Source organism: Perissodus microlepis, chromosome 7, assembly GCF_051167445.1.
Source record: "Perissodus microlepis isolate ML-2025 ecotype Zambia chromosome 7, ASM5116744v1, whole genome shotgun sequence".
Classification (NCBI taxonomy): Eukaryota; Metazoa; Chordata; class Actinopteri; order Cichliformes; family Cichlidae; genus Perissodus; species Perissodus microlepis.
The window spans coordinates 29,785,228-29,809,527 of record NC_140467.1 but is presented as its reverse complement, the minus strand read 5'-3'; the positions used below and the strand labels follow the sequence as shown (position 1 = coordinate 29,809,527).

The window sequence follows — 24,300 nt, the reverse complement described above, 5'->3', positions numbered from 1 at the left end:
AGGGAACAGGTGGGAAGCTTAGCTCATGTTAAATGCAAATCAAAGCTTTTTTTACCTTGTGAGTAGGGATGGGTATCGTTTAGGTTTTATCCGATACCAGTACCAAACCGGTACTTTTGAAATGGTGCCGGTGCTTAAACGGTGCTCGAACCGGTGTTTAAAGAATGGAGAACACACACTTTGTCCAAAAACCTCTCATGTTTAGCTGGTTTTTGTAAAAAGATAACAATGTTAGCCTTTTCTGCAGCTATAGGGCATATATGATATCACTCTTGGCTGGAAGCAGTACTTAATCAATGGAGAAAACACCAATTTTGTCTAAAAACCTCTCATGTTTAGCTGTTTCCCACTTTTTCTTTGGTCATTTTAGCCTTTTTGGCCAGGGTGAAGGGAGTATCTACCATCAAACAAGAAGACAGCCGCATGTAACTACGACTGTGTTTGCTAGTTCACCTTACATGCATTAATGTAATAACATGGTTAGCCGACTCAACGTAAATTACACACGAACATTAAGCTACTCACGCAGAGAAGAACGGCTGCTGCTGCCATCATCATCCGTCATCATTTCTGCTACACTGGCAGGGCTAGGGGCCAGGACTCTCCTCTTCAGGTTTTTGGGGGATGTTGCTAACTCCAGGTCGATAACAGGCACCACACCCGCAGTAGATGTGCTCGGTGTGAGGTCTCGCAGCAAGCTATCAAATACGCCGCATTTCTCGGCTTTAAAAAAAAAACCCGCTATGCGTCGCCAGGTGTTTCATCGGATTTGAGGTGTTACCTCCTTTGCACTGTATCACAGTATCACCTTAAAGCACTTGTTGCAGGCTGCTGAGTTTGCATCTTTTGCTGTGAAGTACAGCCAGACTTTTGACCGCTTCGCCTTGGGCATTTTTAATCTGTAGCTCTGCTCTAAAAGAATGTACGTACCTGGACCCGCCTACTATCCTCGAAACGTAAAATGATTGGCTAGAATCTAAAGTGTATCACAGCTCAAGAAAAAAAGCACCGAAATGTGCGCTGCTTTTCAGTCTGGTTACTACCGTTTATGTCAGAACCGGTGCCATCATGGCACCGGATACCGGTACCCATCCCTACTTGTGAGTGATCGTTTTTTGTCACTTTGACAACCACACCAGGAAAAATACCCTCCAAAGTCATTAGACACATCCACCGTCAAGAAATAGAAGCTTTTCACACAGCTGTGTGAAAAGCTTCTATTTCTAAGAATAGATATGGCAAAAAGCTTGAAATGCAGGTACACAGATGTGGCGACAGTCAAAAACCGTAATGCCAGACTCAAGGCAGTCAGGATTACAAAATATTGATGCTTTTATTTATGCTGAAGGGCAATTCAAAAATATAGTCCAACAAACAAGCCACTGAGACAAAGTGTCACGGTTTAGCTGTGTAGCAGATAGATTGTGAACCCCAAAGCAGAACTTAGTTGACAGGAATTAAAGTCAAAAACAGCGTTAATGCTGACAACTCACAGGAATACATTGAGTCCAAAACACCTGCAGGTAACCCGAATAATACAAATCTTAGGAAAACAGTGTAAGGTGAGATAGAGCTATGAGCGACAGCACAACAAAGGACAAGAGGAGATTCACACAGTGTATAGACACAGACAATAACAAGAGGAGACGTATCAGGTGAAGAAGGCTAAACAAGCCAGTTTAACTCTTTACATCTAAGTGGAGAAGTCGCTATCATCTGCAAAGAATCACACACAAACTGACTAACAAAGTCAGATGTGCACAGCTGTCCTTAATATCCTTTTGTGAGGAAGCATTGATATTTTCCTTTAGAGAAACTAAGCCATCCAACATAAACCAAGACAACAAAATTATAGCTCCAGAAGTACACTACAGACATATCCATGTGAGTGTTTTGTTTTTATGTGTTACAATTAGCCATTAAACCGAATAACAGGTGGGGAGCAGTATTCAGACTGGAAATCATGGCATTCATTTGGATGGTACTGTGACCCAAACAGTCACTCTCACTTCCAGTACAAGCACACACACCTCTACACACTGTGATATTACACCACTGGAAAAAAAAAACAGGAACACCAAGCAGCACACAAAAACTGCTCTACAGGCATAGACACACCCACCACACTCACCAGGTCACCATCTGCTGGGAACCCCAGAACAAGCCCACAGAGACCACATCCTCCAGGACCCTCTGCTGGGAGCTTCCAGGTCATTTTTGTGCCATGAGAGGGACCTACGCAATAGTAGGCAGGTGCTAATATTACCCTCATTCTTAGCAGGCGTAAATTGGGGTCAAGGGTTTGTTTGGGAACACAAAAACATTTTTTAGAGCTGACAGACAAATATCCTGTTAACCACCTGTTTGTTTAAAATGCAAATAACTTCCTGTTATTAAATGTTACAAGAAGATTCACACTAGCATACTTATTTACTTACTTAGTACTTATTTTACCTGCTTTAGTGGCATTAGTTGTGAAGTACACTTTAACAGTGAAAACACTGAGTCAGTGAAGAGCAAATGAAAATATCAGGCTGCACAGTCTCTGTTGTTTTTTACTTATTCTGACTACACCAGCAGCTGAGCCTGTCTGACTACAGCTCTGGCTCAGGGCACAGGTTTTGCACTTATGGTTCAAGTGGAGAGCTTTAAAGATAATTACGGGTAATGTGCCGGTTACGTGTTTGTAAAACTGGGCTTAGCAGCTTGATTTGCTTTGCCCGGAGCAACAGAAGTTTGCCATGAGGCATTCTGAGCAAAAGCTGAGTTAAACCTCTTAACCCTGGAGGTTCCTGGGTTCGGGCCAGCTTGTATCTGCTATTAAAACGCAGCCACCATGTTTTAAAAGGCTGCCCATTCATTGAAGATTTAAAAATGGGTGCAGCATATTTGTGCCTAAAATTTGCTGCTACTGGCTTTATTTTTTATTTTCACCCTCAATTTTGTGAGTGTACTGACTTCAGCATGAGAGCTGATATAACAATAAGAATTTAATGTTTGTCAGGTTAACATCATATTGATTTTGATGACTCATGAAACATAAACTGGAAGAATAGGTTTTTCCTTTGCATTTCTTTTTCTCATGGGTAAAATTAGACTTTTTAAAGCCTCACCATTAGATTTCTAGCCATTATGTTGAATCAAAAGTGACCCTATTTGGATAAAAGGGTGGTTATTAGCTAATGATAGTAAGCTACATCCATAAAATACTCAGACACGCAGGCATATTCCAATAACTGCCAAGTAATAGACTAATAATACTAAAATTTCACTCAGCAAAACTGAAGGACAAACTTCTTATATCAGTCTGGTAGATATATTATTTGTAAAGCAGTTCCACTAAAAATACCTTAAAGGCATCAACATTACAAACAGCTCAGAAATAGGAAAACAATCCAGGTCCGTCATTCCTGCTGTGGGTCTTTAAGCCTCGACGAAACTCTACTGGGGTAAAATCACCCAGTACAGTTATGATGGGATAAACCAGCGGTCCCCAACCCCCGGGCCTCGGACCGGTACCGGTCCGTGAGTCGTTTGGTACCGGGCCGCGAGAGTTGAGGCTCAGGTGTGAAATGTATGGTTTTCATGGTTTTTATCGGTTTTCAGCGTTATTTTGTTATCGTTTTTAGCGTTAACTCGGTTTTCCTGGGTCTTTTCACGTGTGTTATGAATAAATTTTCTTTTTTTCGGTACCGGTACTAGTTTTATTTTGTTGTATTTATCCGCGACACCTTAAAGGCCGGTCCATGAAAATATTGTCGGGCATAAACCGGTCCGTGGCGCAAAAAAGGTTGGGGACCGCTGGGATAAACTATTCATAGAGGGTGTCATCTTGTTTATTTCTGCTGTAAAGTTAGTCATCTTAACAAAGGAGACACATTTTTGACCAACCTCAGGTGGACATTAAAGGAAGTGAAGTCAGTGGGTTTCATCTTCTTGTTATTTGTGTTAGGCTTGCACGCCAAAGCCAAAGATGTTAAATATGCATCAACAAAACAGTAAACTGGCAGATCCTCCCATGAGAGAATCTGGAATCAGAAAATATTTGAATTATTTACATAAAAAGAAGAAACAAATTAGAAATATTAAGGGAGCACTACTGTACACCAGTTGGCACTCACTCTTTTGGTCACCAAAAGACAAAACAATGTCACCGACTAAGTCACAGACTAAGTTTGCATAACATTGTTGAGCTACGTCACACAACTTTTTACTATGGTGTTGTGTACAATAGCGCGCAAAAATCCCAAAGCATGAAGACAGCGAGCATGAAAACCTCTCCAGTTTTTCTCTGTTCTTTAATCACATCTTAATTTCTCTTGTGATAAAAAAAAAAAAAACACCCACAACAACAAAAAAGCAGCACATAGGAATGAAATAAATAAAGACCAATTAATGTAAAAGCATGCAGGCGCGTTAATGAGTAGGACTTAAAGGTGAGGGAGATGTAGTGCTCCTCAGGCAGGTAATGCAGGTTCCCAACATGAATAATGTATGAATGTCAGAGCAGAGCAGTGGATGTTAAATATAGAGAGCTGAGAGCAGAAGACGTAAATGAAACACTAATGTTCAGAGGCGAGGCAAATTATCTTCCTGTAAATTACTCACAGGCTCGTTTCTTTTTTTTGTTTTGTTTTCATTCCACCTTCTGAATAATGCAGAGACACATTGAGAGGCTTAATTAAAATATACACCAAGGCTTTAAGGCCTAAAATGCTAAACATTCGGGTTGGAAATTACTGCTGAGGTGCTTTCAAAGCATAAAATTGTCACTGCTGAAAAAGTTTTTGAATTTTTGTCAGAGCTCGAGTCAAGTTTTCTGAGATTGAAACTTGATTAGAGAATAACTGTACCTACACAGCATGATTACAGAGCACATGGTAAAAATAGATAAGATTGAGGAGCTACAGAGCCATTAATTTCCTATACAAAAACATTTTATTTTACACAGCTTGAACACTTTAATCACTTTCATTCTCACATCCATGAACAATTTAGAGTCAACAGCTAAGTCTGGGAGTCTTGGAGGACTGTAGGAAACCCACAAGGGGAACGTGCAAACTCCAGAAAGCTCCCAGCCAGGTTTCAAACCAGGCACCTTAATCTTAACGTGAGGCGACAGTATGGACCACAAGAGCCACTAGTGCTGCCGACAGTGTATCAAGGTACTGAAGCCAAAGGACATCTTACTGGTTACTGTTTAGTCATTGCAGGCCACACGTCATCAAAACGTCTGCAAAACACTGACAGAAGTTCCAAATCAAGTGTGACACTTTCTGACCTGACACTAGTCTTCAAAGTTTGAACCTCCCAAACTTGCTTAACATTAGACTAAAGAATGTTTTTCTTAAATAACAAGTTATACAATGTAAAATGCCAGCACCGCACACTCTGAATTGAGTCATAAAAACATTTGAATTCCAGACTTATGTACTTTGAGTTTAATCTAGATTTGCCAAAGTTCAAGTGTTCATATTCAGAGAACCAGCCATAAATACAGTACAGGCACAAACTGCACCATAATCACCATCTGTATAGACCCTCAAAAACTATGCTATGACTCTGCGAAAACATGAAATATTTGAAATGTTACATCGTAAAATAAATCTGGCAACAGGGAGCCATAAGACCTGTGCCAGTTTAAACACAATAGGGGAATTTATTTTGTTGATAAGTAATATTTGTGTGGGTACTTTCACAATGTGTCATATTTGTATTTTTTCATTCCCACACAGCTGTGATTTTGCTTCAGGTCCACCTCTGTCTGACAAATGAAGGTCTGCTGCACTAACACACAGGAACCCTCTGAGGGTTTCCCGTTGAATTATATTCTCAGATTTGTAAATGACGTTCTGTCCGCTGCTAGAGTGAAAAACGAAATTAAAAGTGAGCTGAAAGCAGCTAACACATTGCTTTTGCTCGTCCGCCGTATTAATCCACCGCTCCTGGCTGTGATTAGTCACAGGGAGTCTTTTTCATTAGGCCAATGGATCGACCTCCAAGATCTCAGCGCCGCACACTTCATATTTTACAGAAAAAGAGTCCAGTCCAGAGCTGGGGCTCAACACACAGCGAAGGACCCAGACTGGCTCAGTCATGTCATGTCAAGTCCCAAGTCAGATCATCAAGCCCCAAGAGAAATCCCAATGAAGATCAACAACCCAAGTCAGGACTGAGAGGTCAAGATTAAGTTTCAAGACCCAGACAAAGAAATCATCAATCAAAACTACCCATGTCCAAGTCAAATCTCACAAGTTGATTAAAAAGTGTTAAAAACGGAGCACAACAAGATCACCCAATTCCATGTGAAGTCATGTACATGCCTTATATATAACATTTTTTTAGCCTTACTAACACTCAAAGCACGTTAGACCAAAAGTCACATTTTTAACCACTTTATACTCTAAAAGCACTTTGTGTACCTCACATCCATGGCCAATTCAAAATCACAAATTAACCTAACGTGCATGCATTTGCACTCCGGCAGGAAGCCAGAGTACCTGGAGCCACTACCCAAAGACAAGTCCTCAGTATTATCCACATATCCACAAGACAAACACATAACATAACCAGCTTGTCCCATTAAGTTTTAAAACCTTTATGTTACAGAATCCCATAGAAAGTTTTGCTAACTAATTTGAGCAAGGAATTTATAATTTGGCTAACAAATGACACATTTAGTGGTAGAAAGTGATGCTTAAGACAGCAGTTAAAGACGTAAAAAGTCTGTTGGGAGTCGGGTTGATCCCAAAGTTTTCTAGTGGGAACCTCAAATATCTGCTTGATGCATACATATATGCATACAAGTGTAAAGGATCATAATAGCATTAGCACTTGTAGTTTCATACGGATTAACTACATCCTGGTGCTATCATGGGAGTTTTGGGCTCATTGAGTTTAATGTTTTACAAGTTTGTGGAGAGACTCTTGAGCAAACAACATTTTTTGTAATAAAGCTGTATCACAGGGTGTAATACAACTATATTATTCCTTGTGACACATATTAATGATGCTAAGCATCATCTGCAGCCATTAATTATCCACATAACTGGACTATATCATATATCTATATCAACTATATCAACAACTCAACAAAACATTTAACGTTCTATACTGAAACTTCTAGTTTTGTTTCTGTATGTGCAAAATGTCTAATGGCAACCTTAAGCTAATACGATACATTAGCTTGTGTATAGACTGGATGAAATATCTAGATTAGGAAATCAAAAATACGTTTAGCAAGAAATGGGAACATTTCTTTGCCTGTACCAGTTTTTTCAGCATAATTCACTGAATTAATAGAAGCAACATAAATAAAAAATAGATTTTTTTCCCCTGGTGAGCCTCATATTTTACAGAATGCTAGATAAAACTATTTGCAGCACTTGCATTTGATTTCACAAGGCTATTTTCACTTAAATATTTTATCTTATTTCAGCATGTTTTGGAAGAATCTACATACATATAAGTTAAAGCACAGATGCTCCAAAGAGGTTTAATATTTGAGTTATTGCACCATATTTCTAGCTGTAAGCATGGGGGACTATTACTACATAAAAAAGAGTGGAAAATAATTTCACTAATCACGTTATGGTGTGGCAGCATAGCAATGGTTGTTCCTTTGGACTTGGGTGAACATGGAAGTGTCACATCATGTTTAATTATGCAGGTATTTTCTCCTTCATACACAATTAATTGATAGCTTCTTGGAGGGCTGGATGGTTGGAGGTGTAAATTAACATCCTCTTGGTGTTAAAAGCCTGCTGTGTCTCTAATGGATCGTCCCTGGCTCTATTATTCAGCTCTGCTTATTAATGAAAAAGGTTTTACTGCTTTGAGCTTTTAGCTTTAATGTGATTCTTGATTGAATTTAGTTCATCTTGCTTCCATTGTGTGTTGTTTTTCAGAGTTTCGAGTTCAGTTGTTGCCGTCGGCTGAAAACCTGTAGATTGTTATTCAAGGCGATGTTGAAATAACACCTGGTTTTTCAAAGGCTCCATCTCAACCTCAGCTTTCCAGAAACAGCAGAGACATTAACCACACATACATATGAATAATCCCAGTCAGAGTGGTGAGGTACTGCAGCAGCTTTTCAGTCCTTTATGAAACACTATGAACAATTACTTCTCTAATATGCACCACCATGAATACTTTTTAGTTTTCCAAGCCATATATTACCAGATAGTGCTGAATCTTCTTCTCAGCTGCGGCCACATCTGTAGTTTTCTATGGGGCACATTTGGCCTGCATTGATGACATTAACTCATGGTGACTCTGGCTGCCTCACTTCACCCACAGGTCATAGGCAAGCCCTTTTTATGACTTTTGGGCCACATGTGTCCGACACAACTTGGACCAGAGCTTGAACTGAGCTGTAAGAGCCAAAAGTAGCATAGAATAGACCCAAATGTGTCTGGGTTAGAGCTGAGAGGTAAGGCTGCAAAAAATATATATTTGCATCTTGGTATTTTCTATGAAAGCAGCTCGAATTCCATTGGTCATATCTAAAAACTGAATTTTAGGTCAGAGGTATTATAGTTTCAAAAATGCAGTAAAGATTTTTTTTTTATACATTTACTCATGATGAAAACCTTTTATGACGAGAATAACGTATCACTGAAAAGAGGACAGACTCTGAGCTCCTCAAAAACTCAGGGGGCTCTCATCTATTTCTTTTAAATTACAAATCCAGAAAAAGGTGATACTGAAAACTCCTCAGGATAAATGTGAAGCTGATACTTGATCAGAGAAAAGCTCACCCCACTGTGGGGTTCTTCAACAAGGAGTGGCCCCCCGAGGAAGCTGCCTTGATTTGATGGTAATTATAACTGGTAAAAATTAAGATGGATTAGGCAAGGTTTACATTTTTATAGACAAAAAAATAATTTATACATGCCATGCTTTACTGTTACACCTCTAAGTAAAATAAGACAAGATTGGATAAGATGGTATAATTTGTGAAGTGACAGGACAAAAGGAGATTAGATGGACTTTGCAGGAGAAGAAATGAGAAAGGGAGCGAAATTATCCTAAAAATGAGACATGAGATTGGATGGGACAAAGATGAGTAGACTTAACAAGTCGAGAAGGGATGGGGCCGAAGAATATGTCTGTGAGATAATAAATCATAAAATGTGATAAGACCGGATAGACTTTGTGGGACTGATTGATTAAAAATAGCACAGACTTGTCTGGGCTAGTTTGAATTGAATTCAGAGCTCACTCATCTCCTCAACTTTCTGTTTTCACCAGGAAGCTTCTAAACAGTGTTGTTTAATAATTGTAACAAGTCATATCAGAAGCGTTGGTGTGCCTCATTTCACGGTGGGCAGACGACAGAAGGGAATCCAGGCAGACCAGTCAAATATAAGATGGATTAGTCAAATTAGACAAAAACTACTGTATATATTAACAAACACCAAACATGAACAAACAGAGCAGATAATGTAAAAACGAAAACAGCGATATTCTGCATGTCAGAAGATTAGGTGTTAACTTCAGAAACAGTAAAGCAAATCCTCTCGGGATAAAAACAAAGCTTCTTTGATAAATCTGCTCAGTCTTAATATTAATAATACTTACTCTAAAGCATTCTTCAAATGACCACACCCCCACATGTTGCTAGTGTATACACACATAAGCCTTAAACCAAAAGAATAAAACGCCGATAATCCCATGAGACGCTGCACGAGAGGAGATGAAGAAGAAGACGTTTGACGAGGTCCAAGAAAGAAGCGGCACAGAAGCAGCAGGAGAACTGTGTGCAGTTTTGCGTTGGAGGGTGAAAAAAAAAAACACAGGAATTTTCATTTGAGCAGCGGGTTCTTTAAAGGTGGAGGAAAATCACCTCTCATGCATGAAAGCTTGAAACCTGGCATCAACAACAATAACAATAATCTGCTGTAAAGACCTGAGCAGCAACCGGAGGATAACACTGTTTCTTTATGGCTTTAAACTGGTTTTTAACTGGAGTACTTCAGCAGCTGTTTGATGGGTCGCCCTGAATTTTTTCTAGAGAAGCTAAATCCTGCTGGTTTGATCCTGAGCCGATGGCTTTTTCCTGAGCAGCAGCTGCAGAGAGTAGAAAGTTTTGGTTTATAGTAAATTCTAATGAATAATCTGATGGATTTTAGTTTGGAGATTCAATACAGTGATCTGTGCTACCAAGAGGATGAATACAATCCTAAATTATCTTTTTTTCTATAGAGGGGATGAATAAAGAAGAGATGTAAATATTTTACCACTGGCTTGATCATGACAAAAACCTCCAATATATTGATTTATATCCACTTGATTATGAACAGCTTTCATGTGTATCACATTACAGGTAGTTGACATTTTAATGTGAGATAACTATTCTATTCAGTTTTATTTATATAGCACCAAATTACAACAACAGTCACCTCATGGTGATTTATATGATAAGGTAAAGACCCTACAATAGTACAAAGAAAACCCAACAATCAGACAACCCCTTATGAGCAAGTACTTTGGCAACAGTAGGAAGAAAAAACTCCCCTTTAACAGCAAATATCTTCTTCAGAACCAGACTGCAAGAGGGGCAGCCAGTGCTGCCGCCGATAGGGGTTAAGGGGAGGAAGACAAAAGACACACTGTGGAGGAGAGCCAGAGAGAACTAATGATTAAATTCAAAGTGGTGTGAAGACAAAGTGAAAAGTGGAGAGTGAAGAAGTGGCTGGAGTTCCATTTAATTTCCTTTAAAACTGACCTCCAACCATTAGGATTAAGTGTAGCAACCTCCCTAATGTTTTGTTCAGCACTAACCACTCATCAGAAACTATCCAGTACTTTAATTTATCACTAAATTCCAGCAAAACTATTAAAAACACTGGAAGCTTCAGGTCTATGCTGCATTTAGCTAAACAAACAGACCAGGAACATCATTGCAACATCCCCCCAATCCCTGCTCCTCATTTTCATGCAGGTTCTGATTTAATGGTACTCCTAATATCACTGATACCTTATCTGTTCTATAAGGGGCATATAAAATAGTCATGTTATATATAGTGTGGGCCTGACTAAAGTGAGATTTTGGACACTAAATAATATATCCTGTGTAGAAAATGAAATAGAAATCAGCATATTATTGCAGCTGGTTATAGACTAAAGTGAGTGTTTGTTTGAAACATGGCCTAATGCTGCAGTTTCCTTTGGGCCACATTTGGACTTGACTGACAGTGTTGACACAAATCAGTACTGCTGAGTGAGCTGTGTCACAGCTCCATTCTATTTAGGTCAGATGTCAGTTGTGCTGTGACAACCCATGTTACGCCGAGCTGATGACTTTTTGGCCACATCTGCTTAATCGAGCAGTTGGTAGTGCTCTAAAGAAGCTATGTATGCCAAAATGATCCCAGGTTAGGCCCATGTTGCTATCTGGATTCTTGGAATATAAACAATCTGTCCATCAGCTCTGATCGATGTAAAAAATGAACCCCCAACTCTCGGATGGTGTATATCAATCAGGTCCTGTTCATCAGCTTACCCATCATGCTGCTGGCCACAAGTGACCCCATAAAAACCAAAAAGCAGACAAAGACACTGCTTTCCTACAGTGACAGCCTTAAATATGAAGGCGATGCTGCAGATGAACTCTCCGCTCCGTCAGGTTCACCGGCCTCGTGTCGACTTTGATGATGAATCATGGAGGTTAAAGCTCATTGGGAGTAATCTAATAAGATGACCAAAACAAAAACAAATATGAGACATTCACCTTTCTTTCACTTCATCAAACACTCCATCCATCATAATTTGGTCATAGACTGAAACATCCTAGCAGAGGGAAGAAGTGCGACAGAGAGTTTTGAGCATTTTTCAGCTCATGTTGCTTTCATCCTTTCTTTGAAAGTGGCAAAATTGTCTAACAGAAGGCATGAGACACTTCCTGTCATGCAGTGATCTTGCAGACTTCAATCTAATTAAACTGCGACCAGTAAAAAGCGTGACATTCTCAAATGTGCATTTTCAGCCATGTCTTTGTAAGCCACATTTTCATATTCTGAGTGGAAGCCATGGAAATTTAAGACTTATCACAAAAAACATTTTCTAGTGAAAAAACATCAGTGTATTGTTTGTTCAGATGTTTTAGTGAAATTCTTAGTTAAATATAATATATAATATATTATATATTATATATATAATATAATTAACCCTACTGCTAAGTGGTTAGCAAGTAACATTACAGATGTTATGAGACAGGAAGTAATATATAAGCCTGCAGCATTTTTTAAACATAAATATTAGGGGTGGGGGAAAAAATCGATACTGTGTAGTATCGTGATATTTTGTTTGCTAATAATGTATCGATACAGGGACAGCAGAAATCGATATTTTGTTACAAAAAAAGTTTTTGTGGACTGGAACATGCTCTGAAGTCAGAGCATGTTGATCAGCTCCTTTTTCTGAGCAAGAATCCTGACGTTCCTTCACTGTCCAAATGTGTTTAACTTTTTTTTGGCAGCAATAAACATGACAGTTTACTTATTTTAATTTAAGACATGTTTTATTTTAATTAAGTTTAAAACTTTTTTATTTAATGTAAAATTATATTTTGTTTTAATTTACTTTCAAATTCTTCAGTTGCTGAATGGGCTGCATAGTTTTCATAAATTGCATAGTTCAGAATAGCTATAATTGTACCAGATGGTTGCATTCAGTTAAGTTGGACTAGACTGTAATACAAACCGTTCAGTTTGTCAACAATAAAACTGACTGAAATGAGAGAAAGACTGAGAGTGAGACTTTGATATTAGATAAAATGAATATTGATAAAGTTTACCTTTATGTACAGAATCTGAATATCGCAAAATATTTTTAAAAAAATTGCAATAATATCGTATCGTGCGTTAAGTACTGTGATAATATCGTATCGTGGGATGTATGGTGATCCCCACCTCTAATAAATATATCCTAATTTGTATTCCTTAAATTTGCAAACAATATGATCCTACTTCAATAAAAACAGACCAAGCTTATTTGGGTCTTGGTTATTTATACACTTTCACTGGAAAACTGGTTCCACGAGAAGATCTGCTATACAACTGCTGACCCTTGCAGGGTTCCCAAGATCTCTGCAAGGACTACATCAGTCAACATTGCACAAATTAAATTCATGGTTGGTATTACACGTTTTTTCTTTGACCTCGCCACCATTTTAAATGCTGAAATCAGCAAAAACTGCATGAAAAGAAAGTGGGGTGGGTTGCATAGCAGCTTGTAGTGATAGTAGCAACTAACTGCAGGTTAAGGCAGTTTAAGGCAGTTAAATACTGTGTCCTACATAAGATTTATACTAAGATGTATAGAGAGGTATTGATGAATGTTTTCATTCTTTGTGCTTTCCTGCTCTGTAGCTGCTCTGTAAACTCTGCCTCCTCAAAGAACCCACTACTAGCTTTTAACTTTCAGGAAACCAGTTCTCTTTAGTGGATTAGGTTAAAGTCCTGAAGGTAAACAAATGCACCATGACTTTGGGCCTTTTGGCTCAGCACCTACAGTAAGGAAGTTAAGCATTGGGCTGCGAAATGATTTTGCATGCCAAAGTTCAATAAAGTCAGACTGAACATGTCCTATTTGTGTGGCTTTTCTTAAGTCTTTCTGCAGTTCAGTTGAAAATGAGTGGATTTTGGCACAAAATGCAGCCTTTTTAAATATGGATTTTGGCCCAATCCTCAGATGATCGTCTGCCAACAGCCTGCAGGTTTTCAATCCAACCAAAGACTCCACCAAGTGATTAACTCTCCTTCAGGTGAAGTGAAGGAACTCATCAGTGAAACCACCTGCTGAGACGACTGGCTGGACTAAAAACAGGCAGATGCGCCTGTGAAAGCGAGCAGGACCTGCTTCAGCCGTGCGGGAGATTTTCTGAATTGGCGTGTAGGAAGGTTTCACGAGTCAGGCCTTCGTGTGTGGGTGCGTGTGTGTGTTTAGCCTCTCCACAGATAAATGCTCGGTGTGGGTAAAATATTCAGCAGAGGATTTTATAGCTGAGCTGTTGAAGAAATATCAGCAACACACAAATAAACACACGCACACTCTCAGTCAGAGCTGCTCAGCTGATCCAGCAGCTACATTTTGTGTGTGTGTGTGTGTCTGTGTGAAAGTGTACTCTCATATCATCAATTAGCTTAATTAAAGTGTTTGGACATAATTTATTGACAGCAGGAGGTTGAGAGAGAGAGTGAGCGAGCAAGAGAGCCCGAGTACAGCAGCTCTCTCTGATCTGTTTGGTTTTGCAGTTTTTGCTCTTTTGCTTTCATAATTTTCATTATTGAACAAAGATTAAATTAGAAATTCACTCAAATGAGCTGCTTACAACAAGATGTGTGACAGATCTAGTTGTAATACAATTTATTTATTTAGATTACGTGTTGTATCCTCGCTACTAAACACCAGAAGAAAGAAAAGTGTTACACTGATGGGTTGGACATGTTAGGATATCTGATGGCACTTAGTGTTTAAGTGATATTCATGACAGTGTGCTGCTTCACAGTCAAAGCCAGACCTAGATAGCACCTCCCTGCACAGCAGTATTTGTACAATTCGCATTTTTTGTGCAATAATACAGTGTAACCTATAAGATCACTGTTTGGATTATGATCCTGATGACTTGAAACACAATTTTTAATCTAGCTGTTATTTATTTATTGTCTATCTTCTTGGATTTGTGTTTTTGGGATTATTAAAGTAGTCGATCCAATCAATCATTAGTGTAACCCGGAACAAAAGGACATTAAGGTAAACACAAATAATCCTCCACTAAAAAGATTCACTGCAATCTGCTCGTCCCACTTGGTTTCATATACAGATAGACTGCCAGAGAGGAAAACCTGGAAATAGGAGATCAGAGCCAGCAGCCCAACATGCCACTGGCTTGTAAACTTAATCATATCAGGTGAAACTAAACCAGAGAGGAGGGGAAAAAAGATTCAGTCAAAGCCACAGGCTCGCACATGATCAGACTCAAAGAAACTAGCTAAGGCCCAGTAAAAACTATTTACACTCACTATATATATACACATCTATATATATATATAGATGTATATATTCAAAAAATCAGGGACAAATTGGTAAAGAGAAGCATATGCAGTTAAACATACACACCGATATGATCCAGCAGCCTAAACTTCAGCACAATGAAAAGATAATGAAACAGAAAGACTTACAAAAAGCAATTTAATAATAAGAATAATAATAACTGAAAATTAGGGGAATTAAAGAAAATCCAGTGCAGACAAGCGACTGTGGGTAAAAAACAGACAGACTGTCTAACCTGGCTGCAAAGATCCAGAAAGGTTGAACAAACCCTCAGTCAGCCAACAGATCAGCCACATGAAACACACAAGAACCGAGGGAAGGACCAGCAGTCTCACAGCTACACCAGTAACTCGGTTACTGGAGCTGATAATGAAGGTAAAAATGCAACATAAGGAATAATAAAGACATAATAAATAACAATAACTAGAAACCTCTTAGGTAACATTGATCACATGCTGAAGCTTGTCAAACCTTCCAGGGCCTCAGGACACACATGCAGGAACCCGCATGGTCAGACCCGAGTCCGGGTCAGAACCGAGGCTCTAAAGCCAAAAGAGAAGCGCAACAAATGTGCCAATTATCGTTAGGTCTGCATCAACGAGCAAAGACACACGCACACTCACACACAAACACACACTGCGGGATGGAGACAGCAATCAGGCATGTACACCCCCCCCACCCGTCCCCCACTAACCGTGCGCTGTGGTGTGAGCAGCCAGCAGCCAGCAGAGCAGCAGCAGGTACAGTCTTCCTGTTCTCCTCCTCCTCAGCACCAGCAGCTCCCAAACATCACCGATACATCCAACCAAAACCCGCTCCATGCTGTCCTGCTCCAGTCCCGATGAGTCCGTGGAAGCACAGAAACGCACACACACACACACAATCCTTTCAGTGTTTTTTGTTTTTGTTTTCAAATCCTCAACAGAATCCAACTGTCAATTAAGAAAATAAAAAATAAAAGAGAAAAAACCCACAGTGTGGTGAGTCAGGAGGATGGTGAGGAGAGAGAGAGAGAGGGGGTAAAACAGCTTCTCTTCTCCCCAAAATATCCCTGATCCCCAGTCGGGCTAGGATCCCCCAAAGAAAAGAAAAAGGGGAAAGGAATTTCCAAAATACACAAATGCAGATCAGTTTCCTCCTTTTAGAGTCGAGAATAAGTTCCAGTAACTACAAGTGAAGAGTCTCCATCACTCCTGCACGCTGCTGCTTCTTCCCATTCAAACAGATGAGAGGATGGTTAAAATCCGCGCTGCCTTCCCGGAGGTCTGCTCCGTCTGCTGGGGAGAACTGATGGAGAGGGTCGGAAGAGGAGGGGGGAGGCGGAGGGTGGAGGGAAAGAGTCGAACCCCCTCTCTCTCTCTCTTTTCTCTGTAGGGCTATACAGCTGGAGAGAGAGAGGGTCGAGAGACCCTGTTGGAGTATGGAGCCATTGATCTAAAGAGGCTGGAGGTAAACCTCGGAGCGGGAGTAGAATCAGGGAGCGGGACGGAGCGGGAGTTGGAACCTGGCAGAGGAGGCAGAACGGCGGGGAGAGATTAGCTGAACTCTCCTGCCCTCTCTGGTCACACAGGGAATGTAAACATCAGTCACAGCTGGAAGAGAGTCTCCATCACATCACAGGTGTGCAATACGATAAATATAAAATCATGATATGCAGATTGTTATTTATTATTATTATTATTATTATTATTATTATTGTGTATTTATGTCAAACAAACTGCATCACATCACATTGTGCAACTCTCATAGACAACATTTTTACAAATGACGTTGAAAATAAGACTGATTGACGACATAAGTGACCATCTTCCAATTTTTACAATCTATGATGGGAATTACAAGATCAATAAAATGGACACTAAAAAAAATAGTACAGGCGAGTAAGAACAGAAGAAAGAATGAATGTAATTTATCATTTCAAACTGGTCAATTTCCAGACAGAATGAAAATAGCAAAAGTTATACCTCTACACAAATCTGGCAACAAACACCATTTCACAAACTACAGGCCTGTCTCTTTACTACCTCAATTCTCAAAAATTCTTGAAAAACTGTTTAACAACCGACTGGAAAAATGTATAGATAACCATAAACTACTCACCGAGAGTCAGTACGGATTCAGATCAAGCAGATCAACATCATTGGCACTATTAGATTCAATAGAATACATCACAAATTCCATAGACAAAAAGCAATATGTGGCTGGCTTATTCATAGACTTGACAAAGGCATTTGACACAATAGATCATGATATATTAATAAGAAAACTGGAACGTTATGGTGTCAGAGGGGTAGTTTTAGATTGGGTCTGGAGTTATTTAAGTGACAGGAAGCAGTTTGTGAAATTAAATGGTGGTTGCTCCTTATGTAGAGACATTGCATGTGGTGTACCCCAAGGGTCAGTTTTGAGTCCGAAATTCTTCAACTTGTACATTAATGACATCTGTAAAGTGTCCAAAGTATTAAAAATGGTTCTCTTTGCTGACGATACAAACATTTTTTGCTCTGGTGATGAGCTGCAGAATTTATTAGAGGATATGACTAATGAAATAAGTAAAGCGAAGTTCTGGCTTGATAAAAACAAATTATCATTAAATTTGAATAAATCTAAACTTATGTTATTTGGAAATAGTAGTTTAAATACAAATGCTAAGATTCAAATAAATGGTGTTGATATTGGAAGAGTCAGTGAAAATAAATTTCTGGGCATAATAACAGATGAAAAACTTAACTGGAGAGCTCACGTAAGATATATTCATTCCAAAGTATCACGTAGCATTGCAATACTAAACAAGGGAAAGCAGGTATTCGACAGAACATCACTTCATATTCTCTACTGTTCACTGGTTTCACCATACTTAGGCTATTGTGCAGAGGTCTGGGGCAATAACTATAAAACCACATTACATTCACTTTTTACTCTTCAAAAAAAAAAAAGAAAAGAAAAGAAAAGAAAAAGCAGTTCGAATCATCCACAATGCAGGTTATAGGGAACATACAAACTCACTATTTTTGCAGTCTGAAATATTGAAAATTGCCAATCTAGTAAAATTCCAAACAGCACAAATTCTATTCAAAGCAAAAAATAAGGAACTGCCAGGTAATATTCAGAGTATGTTTTTTTTGAAAGAAGTTATAATTTAAGGGGTTTTTGTAACTTAAAAACAGGGAAGGTACGTACTACAAGAAAAAGCTTTTGTGTTTCTGTTCATGGAGTGAAACTGTGGAACAGTTTGAATATGGATTTAAAACAATGTCCAAACATAAAACAGTTCAAAAAGAGATAGAAATATGATCTTCTCGAACTATAAAGACATGGAAAACATTGAAATTAAGAGAATGTCTCTATTTAAAAAAATTCATGATGTGATATTATAGTATAGTATATAGTATATATTATATCAGAAATCTGTTCACTATTTTTATTACAGATTATATCAGTAAAGAAGCTGACTAAATATTAACTGATAACTTATGGCAAAGGGGTGGGATTAAATAAGTGTGTACTTCTTCCCACTCCCTTTCAACATGTAAATGAATCAAAACGGTAGCAATATTGAAATGTATTGACTTTTGTATAGTATTTTTTTCTCTCTCTTATTTTCTAAATGTACCTGCATATTGTTTACATGTTTGAAATAAATAAATTAACAAAATTAACAAATTAACAAACTGCATAATCCAGACTGATTCAAAGTATGGAAGTAAAATGCAGCCAAGAAAAGATTTTAAACATAAGGTTATTTTCTCCCCAGGAATGAATATTTATTAGTTAATATGTTTGGACTTAAAAAAAATGACAGAAATTATAATTGGATTACATTTTATATTTCTGTTATATATATAGTGTAATTTATTTTTATTATTATTAAAGTTGTACCGTATTATCAAAATGTTTGAATTATAATAGAAAGAAACATATTTATTTCTGTATTTCAACCCATTTATGTGGGATTAATATCATAGAACGGAAGTGGGGGATAAAAAAAAAAATCCTGTTGTTTCTGGTAATTCCACTATTACCAAAGTGATTTTGAATTTATTAAAAATATAGAATATGGTCTATAGTAGACATGAAGATTCAGCATTAAAAACATCCGAACTTCTGGTGGGAAATTGAAATATAATCTTTTTCATGTGTGTGTTAATAAATATAAAAAAAAACACTAAATTAAAAAAAAAAAAAAAAAAAAAAGTGTTTTATAGCCTAAGGATATTTAGAAAAATATGTCAGCCCAATACTGCCAAAAAAGTTGAATTAAACATGGTAAATATATCATCTAAATTATTATTTAGTGTAATATCTTTTATCTCCTCATCATTTGACTCATGCCAGTATTATGGATGAAATTCTAAACTTCCCAAAGGTTTAATATTCAGCAGAAAAACCTCCCAAAATGTGTTCATTCCTTTAGTATATTACCATGAAAAACCCCCAAAACATACATGGCTTAAAAATTCAATATTGTAACTTATATTTTACCAATCCATCCACTCTCTTGCGAGGGTAGGAGCAAGAGGCAGGGTACACCCTTGACAGGTCACCAGTCTGCCGCAGCACTAACACATAGAGACTGTCACGGCGGGGTGCGCCGATAAGTTTAGTTTACAGGACCCAGATGCAGACACTGAAAGGCGGAGTTGCTGGCTGAACAGAAGACGATCCTTTATTTGGATGTTGGCACATGAAAAAGCATGAAGCTATGAAAACTAAGAAAACTGAACACTCAGAAAACTGAGACTAAGAAACTCAGTGAAAATACTATGACAAACTATGAACACTGAGTAAACTATGACAAACCACTATGGAGATGCAAACAGACGACCTGACAACAAAACATAGAAAACAGAGGACTTAAATACACACATGAGGTGATCAGGGGAAGTTGAGACACATGAGGAAACAGCTGACAAGGATGAACATAACGATGCACAGGAAATGTAAACTCAAACACAATGACAGGAGAACTGGACTTTCAAAATAAACAGAAAAACATGACAAGACAGGCATGACAGCATCAACCAGAAACATGACATAAACAACAATGTGAACATTAACACATGGGAACACCACTGACACACATGAACCTAATAACAAGGCAGGGGAAGGGAACTAATAAAAGAAATACACAATATATCATGAACTCAAAATACTGGGTCACAGACCCAGCCCATGACAGAGACAGTCTATGTGTTAATATATTTTACTTTTTGCCTATTAAAGAATGTTTAATATGTTGACTATGAAGGGAATAGGGAAATACTGTAAATGATTGTTAAGGAACATGGACATTAAGCATTTATTTCTATGAAGCTTCTTGGTAATCACAGAAAACAAAAATCCTTCACATTTTAAAGGTTTTCTTCTTTGGTGTTGGAGTCCACATATCTATTACATGAAACACAGGAGCAGGACGTATTGATCCTAAATGGGCCGGACCGGTGAAATTGCTCTTTCTGTTCGTTTAAATACACATGTGCTAACATAATAAAAAAGGTATGTAGTTTCAACAGTGTTTCTTAGTTTTTGTCCATGCTAAAGAAATGCTCTTGTAGTAAATGAGAGAATTGTGTCAGTATTTATGTGGGCATAAAATATAAGAAATAAATGTGTAAAATTACAGAAAAAGTTCTGGTTGGTCATTGTCCAGACTGCCCTGTGATTATAAAACAGAAAGTTTCTGTTAATTTACAGAAAATGTCCTGTTTTCTGGTTTCTTTTTTTAACCTTTAGTGAAAAGGGAACTTTACTGTTATTTAATTGTTTGTCTGTTACTTAGATCTTTATCAGGGAAAAAAAAGCTGCAATACTTAAACTCTAAATATATTTTAAAGTCCAGACTGGAGTCTTTGCTGTGCCCATTCTGTACACTGGGCCTTGTGTTTGATACCCTTGTGGTAATAGTTTCGGCAGAATTTCATTGTCACTCATTAAAACAAAACAATAAACAACAGAGATATTATGGCACTGTGGCTGAGATGTAGTTAGCAGATACTAAGCAAAAGGAATTACCAAGATGGCTGCCAACTGCTGAGATTTGCTTCTCTGAGCTCTCCTGTAGTGAGTAAGTTAAATGCAGCATTTTTACTTACACACAACAGGCAAAAGTAGCTTTCATGTTTTCAAACTAAAGTCAAATTTGACACGACCCTGATCAAACATGAAACCTTTTCTCTGGGACCAAAACAAAGGAAACTGTTTCACTTAAAACCAATTTCAGCTTTATTACTGAGCATGGAGAGATATCTCATTCACAGTCTGATGATATGATTAAAATCATTGACCAGGGCAGGCATCATTAAATCATCCCAGCTCCCTGAGGAAAAAAATCCATCTTAAAGGTGTAAATAATGATCATAAGGTCCTGCAAAGAACAAAAAGAAAAAAAGGTTCTTAGTGATGGAAGTTCTTTGTTTAGTAGAAATATAATTTTATAGCTGTTTAAGAGACTTCAACTTATCTTCTTATATAAGACAATATTGTTGAGCACTTCTTTGATGCCTTGCACTAGAAAACACTTGGTTTCTATGTCTGCCGGTTTAAGAAGCATCCACAGCTCTCAATTCAGGATGAATTGACTGTGGTTTCATATTTACAGCAGGTCACAATGGGCTGACAGCAGAGGCATCTCCATAACAACTGTGACTTCTGCTGTGGCTGCACAGACCCTGAGTCTTGTTAGCAAACAGATAACAGAAAGTAAAACAATAAGCCACATTTTTTTGTCCACTAAGCACCAACTTTGAGACACACTAGGCAAAAAATAATAAATCATTTTAAGTTTTTCAATTATGGTTCAAATTTTAAAAACTAATATTCTTTCAAATTTCATTTGTGACTTTTTTTAAATATAGTAAAGACCTAGTTTTTATTTTAATAGTTGTTTTATCAAAGGTAGTTTACGGGCACTTTATTAGTTGCACTATATTAGAGCCATATTGGACCCCCCAGTAAGTGACATGAGAGATTTGTGGTGATGAAATGCTGCTGTTTTGCACAAACACTCTTCTCCACTGCCGGAGTTTATTATCATTAAGCCGACCCTTCTACCTGCGAGGGAATTTACATCTATTATGCTCATCGCTGTTTACATTCCTCCAGAGCGAGGAACTCTGTGAACTCTACCAGGGCATCAGTGAACAAGATTCCTCATCACATCAGGAGACTTTAATCACACACATTTAAAGCTTTTACTATCCAAACTACACCAACATGTGGGCTTTAAAAAAAGATGACATAACTTACCGGGCTTGTAAGGGAGCATACAAGGCCTCCTGCCTCCCACACCTTAGTCTCTTTTATCACATCACCATTGTGCTGAGACCTGCAACAAAAAGCAGGTACATGTGTGGCCTCAGAGGCCTCCTATGAAGGACTGTTTCAGAACTATAAACGAGTTCCCCATTCTATGATCAGTTTGAACTTCACCAGGTGGTCTTTACCATACCTACATGCAATTAGCTCTGCCATCTGATTGGCTAATTAGATGTGTTAATGAGTTGTGCTTCTGTAAAGCAACTCAGCCAGAAGTCCTGTGATGTCATTTGTAAGCGACACAAACAGCACAACAATAGAGAAAATCAAGGTGATGGTATACCTGCTGCTAAACCGATGGTCATCGGGCCCTCCAAAACAAATATACAGGGGAAAAGGAGACAAATTCGTGAGAAAAAAACAAATGAAAAATAAAAGAGTTTTGGGGTCTTTTGGCCTGAAATCATAGTGCTCCATTTTTCAAAGTTAAAAAATAAAGTTCACTTGTTTGAATTTGTGGTACCATAAATCCACACAAAATGTTAAATGAACACCTAAAAAATGTCTTTTGAATCATATGATTTAGGCAGAAAACTACAAGCTCATATTCATTCAAATAAGTCCTCCGTCTTGAGTCGCAGTGCTGCTCTGTGTTTGCAGCTGGCTTTGAGATGACTATGCTGAGACTGACTGTAAAAAGTAAAACTTAACTGAGCTTTATTGTAGAAATTCCATGTTTTTTCCTCATAAATCTATAACTTTATTCTCCAAATTTCTGGGATGTTTTGCTGAACCAAACCCTTTTTTTTTTTTTTTACTTTTTACTACAACTGCTTTCTTTATGCAGCCTCAGTAAAATAACCATGCAAACATTGCAAAATATAGAAAAATAGTCTATTTTTACATTTATGGATATTTGTGGCTCATATAGATAATTTATCCATTGCACACACGTCTCTTTCAGTGATTGTAACGTTGCAGTACACACTCACTGTAGCCTTGGACTTATTGATCATATGTGGACACCTCACTGAACAACTGATCCACTCTTTTACAGGAAGTCAAAGATTCGAGTGTGAGCATGGAGCATGGAGACAGTAGCAACGCTTCAGACTCTCACATTTAAACAAGCGCTGCCTGACAAATGTGCTCAACTTTAAAAAACTTTCTGAGAACACTTGGCAACCATTTTTATCTACACCCCACGCCTCAAACACACACACAGCTCAGGTGACAAATCAACACAAACACAGATCAGTGTGTGCTTCTGTTCTCGCTATGAGCCTGATAACAACCTGCACACACACAATTACCTAATTACAGATTATCAGACTGTGAGCTCACAGCAGACTAAACACTGCAGCCCTCTACATGTGTGCGTGTGTGTGTGTGAGAGAGAGATGCTGTCTAACAAAGCCCTCTTTATTTCACATTGAAAACCCTCGAATAGAAGCCAATTAGCACACAATACAGCTGATAGCAAGTATTTATCAGCCTGCTGCCCACTCCTCCTCCTCTTTAAGAGGTCACAATCGCGGTCTGACTGCGTTCTCCCTGAAATGTTCAGACCAGCTGATTACGTCTGAATTCCTGAACTGACTGATTTATTGTTAATAGGGAAGTTTTTTTTCTAGCTCAAAATTTCTATAGCAAATATTCTTTGTGAGTCAAGTTTATGCATAACTTCAGTCTCCACTTTAATCTTACCGCTGATGTAGCATCTAATAGTTAACCACTAACTTTAGTCTCAGTGCGGTGGTTTGACTTGCCGCAGCAAGCAGAATGTGGCAACGACAGATGTGGATAAAGCCAGATGACAGATCTTTTGCTCTACAGCCAGGGTTCTCAGAGGGTGGCCACTTTTAAAGTCCAATGTTCTGCTGGCAAGCCATTGGGTCCCAGCATTCAGGGTGAAGTTATAAAGACAACCCGCAGCTGCAACAGCAGCCCCCCTCAGCAGGACATAGCACCCAGCCCTGTCACTAAAAC

At 38.3% G+C, this 24,300-nt stretch overlaps 1 protein-coding gene across 4 annotated transcripts in view; it reads right to left on the bottom strand.

Moving 5' to 3' along the window:
• The window catches only part of dcc (DCC netrin 1 receptor), a 356,620-nt gene extending 340,137 nt beyond the window's left edge, over positions 1-16,483 (bottom strand). For 3 of the 4 annotated variants that reach the window (XM_084934587.1, XM_084934589.1, XM_084934590.1), the window contains exon 1: positions 15,752-16,483. In XM_084934587.1, the coding sequence (XP_084790713.1) occupies positions 15,752-15,878 (127 nt within the window). In that variant the 5' untranslated portion in view covers positions 15,879-16,483. The remainder of the gene's footprint in view (positions 1-15,751) is intronic. The other variant, XM_084934588.1, reaches the window with a different exon arrangement.
• Positions 16,484-24,300: the final 7,817 nt, after the last annotated feature.